Source organism: Priapulus caudatus, unplaced genomic scaffold (assembly GCF_000485595.1).
Source record: "Priapulus caudatus unplaced genomic scaffold, Priapulus_caudatus-5.0.1 Scaffold1220, whole genome shotgun sequence".
Lineage (NCBI taxonomy): Eukaryota > Metazoa > Priapulida > Priapulimorpha > Priapulimorphida > Priapulidae > Priapulus > Priapulus caudatus.
In genome coordinates, this window is record NW_014578281.1 from 25,184 (window position 1) to 29,744 (window position 4,561).

The 4,561-nt window shown below is 46.6% G+C and overlaps 1 protein-coding gene across 1 annotated transcript in view; it reads left to right on the forward strand.

The window, feature by feature from the left end:
• Positions 1-4,561, forward strand: part of LOC106815861 (laminin subunit alpha-2-like) — a gene marked incomplete at its 5' end in the record, with an annotated part of 46,052 nt that overhangs the window by 24,721 nt on the left and 16,770 nt on the right. Inside the window, 6 exon segments of the mRNA XM_014820384.1 lie at positions 271-478; positions 972-1,078; positions 1,777-1,954; positions 2,557-2,720; positions 3,333-3,459; positions 4,048-4,190. Of these exon segments, the coding sequence (XP_014675870.1) occupies positions 271-478; positions 972-1,078; positions 1,777-1,954; positions 2,557-2,720; positions 3,333-3,459; positions 4,048-4,190 (927 nt within the window).

Consider the following 4,561-nt stretch of genomic DNA (forward strand, 5'->3'; position numbering starts at 1 on the left):
GAGTCGACGAGCGAGCAGGCGAGACGTAGCAGCGAGATCGAGAGAGACTGAGAGAGACGAGTAGACGTAGAGAGAGAGAGAGAGAGAGAGAGAGAGAGAGAGAGAGAGAGAGAGATACATAGATGGACGGATGGATGTATGGATGGATGGATGGATGTATGAATGGATGGATGGATACACAGATAGAGAGAGAGATGGGGGTCACAACTATTTCAGTCTTTATAAACAAGAACATATTTAATCATGCATGCATTCATTCACTTATCCAGGTGCTCGGACGGTTACTTTGGCGACCCTTTGCTCCCTGGCAACTACTGTCAGCCGTGTCTGTGTAACGGTAACGTCGACCCGCAGGCCATCGGTAACTGTGACCGATACACCGGACAGTGCCTCAAGTGCATCGCCAACTCTCACGGCTGGTCGTGCGACCAGTGCCAGGCAGGATACTACGGCACCGCCATCAACCACGACTGCTCTAGTAAGCCCCAGCTGCAACGCGATTCATGTAGTGTAGAGCACGTCAACTATGTTCACGTTCAGTTCGTGTAAACTGGTGGGTTTATAGGTTCCGAGATGTGGCACTGCTGATATAGTTGTATTGCAGCTGTTGCCGATGCTGTTTTTTTACGTCGTAATACCGATGTCTGAGCCTCTATCGTTGTTACATGACGATACCTCATTACTGATTTGGTACGTGTGTGTGCAGCGTGTACAGGCAAGAAACACTAGTGCTCGCCGCACGGGAAAACTCAACGTTGATAATGAAGGTTAATGAACAGTAAGCTATAATAACAATTAAAGCGTCTAAAGCAGATAGACGTGACAATTAGTGCATGTGCTTGTGAATCGATGTTATGATTACCCTGTGATGGATTAGATGCTGGAATAACCGTGACATTGACGTGACATTGACGTGACATTGACGGTGACATTGACGCGATGTTGACACGTGTTCGTGCGATTGGTTTCAGGCTGTGACTGCAATGCATTCGGCTCAGTCAACTCCACATGTGACCGCTTCACGGGACAGTGCCGGTGCAAACCTAACATCGTCGGCAGGCAGTGCGAGAGATGTGCGGTGAGTGTACAAGTCTCACATCTCACTCTAACACCGCAGCAATGTACGAACGTACCACACGGCCGTAATTGTCACTCTGTTTTGCCGAATTTGAAGTGGCTGCAGGACTTCACTGCAGTCACGCATTCCGCCAGACATCATCAAAATGCTGGTGGCATTTCGTGGCCTAAATAAATGTACGAAATGCCTTTGTTTTCAACTGGTTTGTCGTTATACCGACGTCTGGGAAGAGTTGAGATATCAACTTCAAGCATACGCAGCAGTGTAGCTAACCCATTTTGTTTGGTGGGGGGGGGGGCAAAGCCACATGTGTGGTGTGTTCTGGAAAGGTGACCACCATTAACCAATGATGCATTGTATCAATTTTTTTTCTGGGGCGGGGCAACTGCCCCCCTTGCCCCCCTGCTAGCTACAGCCCTGGTTCCAGTACATGTTAAATTCCATCAGGCATTTTTGGTAACATTTCCATTCGAATAAGCGATTAGAAATTTAATGAATAAACAATTTAATAGGACAATAATACAAAAGCAATCATAAATACATATTGAAATAAATTACATATGTGAAAATAAATAGTGTAATAAATAAATAGCACTAATAAAATTAAATGCAGAGTAATATTCATAACTAATAAAAAATAATAAATTAATTTAATAATTTAAACGGGTGATAATTGGTTTTCGCTCGCGTTGTTCTAGGACCTGCGTGGCAACCTGAGGGAGGGTTGTGAGGAGTGTAACTGTAACGAGGTCGGCTCTGCGTATCTACAGTGCGACTTTGAGTCCGGCCAATGCCAGTGTAAGTCTGGTGTGTTCGGCCGCCACTGTGACACGTGCAACGAGGGATACTATGGCTTCTCGGATCAAGGATGCCAGTGTGAGTGACCGCCTCCTCCTGCTGCTGCTGCCCCTCCATCTATCACCGCTTCTACTGCTGGTGTCGATACACGATGATCGCCGCTAGCGTTGCTTGTTACATATTACTGTATAATTGTAACTCATTTGTGTCAAATACGGCATGAGTTATTTCATGTTATTCTAATTATACGTTATTCTAATTATACATTATTAGTTACTCTGAGGGTACGTTTCTTTTGTTGGCGTCGATACCTGATTGATACATGATTCGTATATTTAAGTGCGTGAATACTACTTGTATTGCAGTCAGCTTATATCACATGGAGTATATATATTACTACGTGAAGCAAATACTAATCATATCATATTCAGCTTCAGCTCCTAACTACGACTATACAGTTAACTATATAGCCATCCCCACAGTTAGAGAAAGAGTAATAGGTAGAGATAACACCACAAGCACGTTCATATTCTAACATGTTGGTAATATATATATAGATACATTATAGTTATTATTATTAGTAGTAGTAGTAGTGGTAACACATCAGTCGTAAATAATAACTACACGTGTGATCGTGTATGCCAAACCTCTTCCCCTAACATTCTTCGTGGTTCTTGCAGACTGTGACTGTGATCGGTCAGGCTCCACCTCACAGATGTGTGACCAGGCGACCGGTCAGTGTACATGTCGCGCCAACGTCACCGGCCGTCGCTGCGACCAGTGTTTCGCCGCTCACTGGAACGTGACGTCCGGCACTGGCTGCGTGCCCTGCGGATGCAACTTGGTAAGGTGGCACCACGTCCATCCCTCTCTCACACACTCTCCCTTCACCCCTTCCTTCCTACCTCTCTCTCCCTGCATCGTACCTTCTGTATCTTCCTCCCTCAATGCCTCTCTCCCTTCCTCGCTCCCCCTTCACTCCCTCCCTACCCCCTCCTTCCCTGCCCCCTCCTTCCCTCTCTCGCCTTCTCCCTCTCCCTCTTTCAGCCTTAACTCTCGCTCTCTCTCTCTCTTTGTTCCTCTCTCTCATTCTCTCTGTCCTTCTCTCGCATTCTCTCTGTTCCTCTTTCTCTCTCATTCTCTCTGCCCCTCCCTCTCTCTCATTCTCTCTGTCCCTCCCTCTTATTCTCCCTGTCCCTTGCTCTCTGGGGCTCTGTGTGTTGTGCAGATCTCCGAGAGATTCATCGGACATTGATATTACAATCAAGCCACATAACCTTCTGTTACATAATACAAGACAATTGAGCACAATTACAAGATATTTAACAGCGTTTGCCTTTCCCAGATGCACTACGAGACTTTTTAATACGAGAGTTCTTCCCCGAGGGAAGTAGTTGGCAGTGGCAGTCATTGCGTGAATCTAATTATAATGCTTACTTGTTGCCTTCATTGACAGACGGGAGCAGACAGCACAAACTGTGACCAGTACAGCGGCCAGTGTAGCTGTAAACCTGGCATAGGCGGCGCGCAGTGCAACAAGTGCGAATATGGATACTATGGATTCAGCGTCAGTGGCTGCAAGCGTAAGTCATCCAAGCGTTGGAGCCGCCAGGAACGAAATCCGTAGTTGTTAAAGTGGGGGTTTCCTTGCTCCATCGTTGACTTTCTCCTTCCCAGTCTTTCTTTCTCTTTATCTCTCTGTCTGTGTTTGTCTCTTCTTTTCCCTCTCTTTCTCTATTTATCTCTCTCCTGCCTCCATTTCACACTCTCCCTTCCCCTTTTCTTCTCTGCCTCCTTCTCCCTTCCCCTTTTCTTCTCTGCCTCCTTCTCCCTTCCTCTTTTCTTCTCCGCCTCCTTCTCCCTTTCCCTTTTCTGCTCCGCCTCCTTCTCCCTCCCCCTTTCCGTCTCACGCTCCCTCTACTTCTCTCTGCTGTGTTTCTTTCTCCTTCCTACCCTCTCCCTATATGCCTCCCTTTCCCCTTTCTTTTTCACACCTCTCTTGCATCCCTCTCTTTTTTCCCCCGTCTCTCTTTCATATCTTACTCTTTTCTCTCACTACATGTGCGCATTGGTATGTGTGATGTCGTCCTTGCTGTGTGAATATTTGCATTGATATTTCTCCTGCTCTGACAGCATGACTGAGTGAATGAGTATGATGTGTTGGCGTGCAGGCTGCCCGCGGTGTGACAAGCCAGGCCACGTCTGTGACGCAGAGACCGGTCAGTGTGTGTGTCCACTCAACACGGAGGGAGACCGCTGTGAGAGATGCAGGAAGGGAACGTGGGGCTACAACGCACTGGAAGGCTGTAAGGTGAGAAGCCAGGCAAACAGCCCTGCAGCTCTATAACCATTCGTTAGATAGTTTGGTTGTTCTAATGTGGCTGCCTGCGTAATGTATTTGTTTTATTATTCGTATGTTATACAAGTGCATGAATGCAAGCACTTTCTCTCTATCACTCACCTTTCCTTCAGCTTCCTCTGTTTGCATCTCGCCTCCTCCTTCCTCTTCTCTCTCCCTCTCTTTCATCTTTCTCATAATATATAGGTACGTTGTTATATTTTAATTATTATTTACTCTACCACGTTCTCCTGCAGTTGTCTGTTTGCGACGTGGGTGGCTTCATGTGCTCTCTCTCTCTCTCTCTCTCTCTCTCTCTCTCTCTCTCTCTCTCTCTCTCTCTCTCT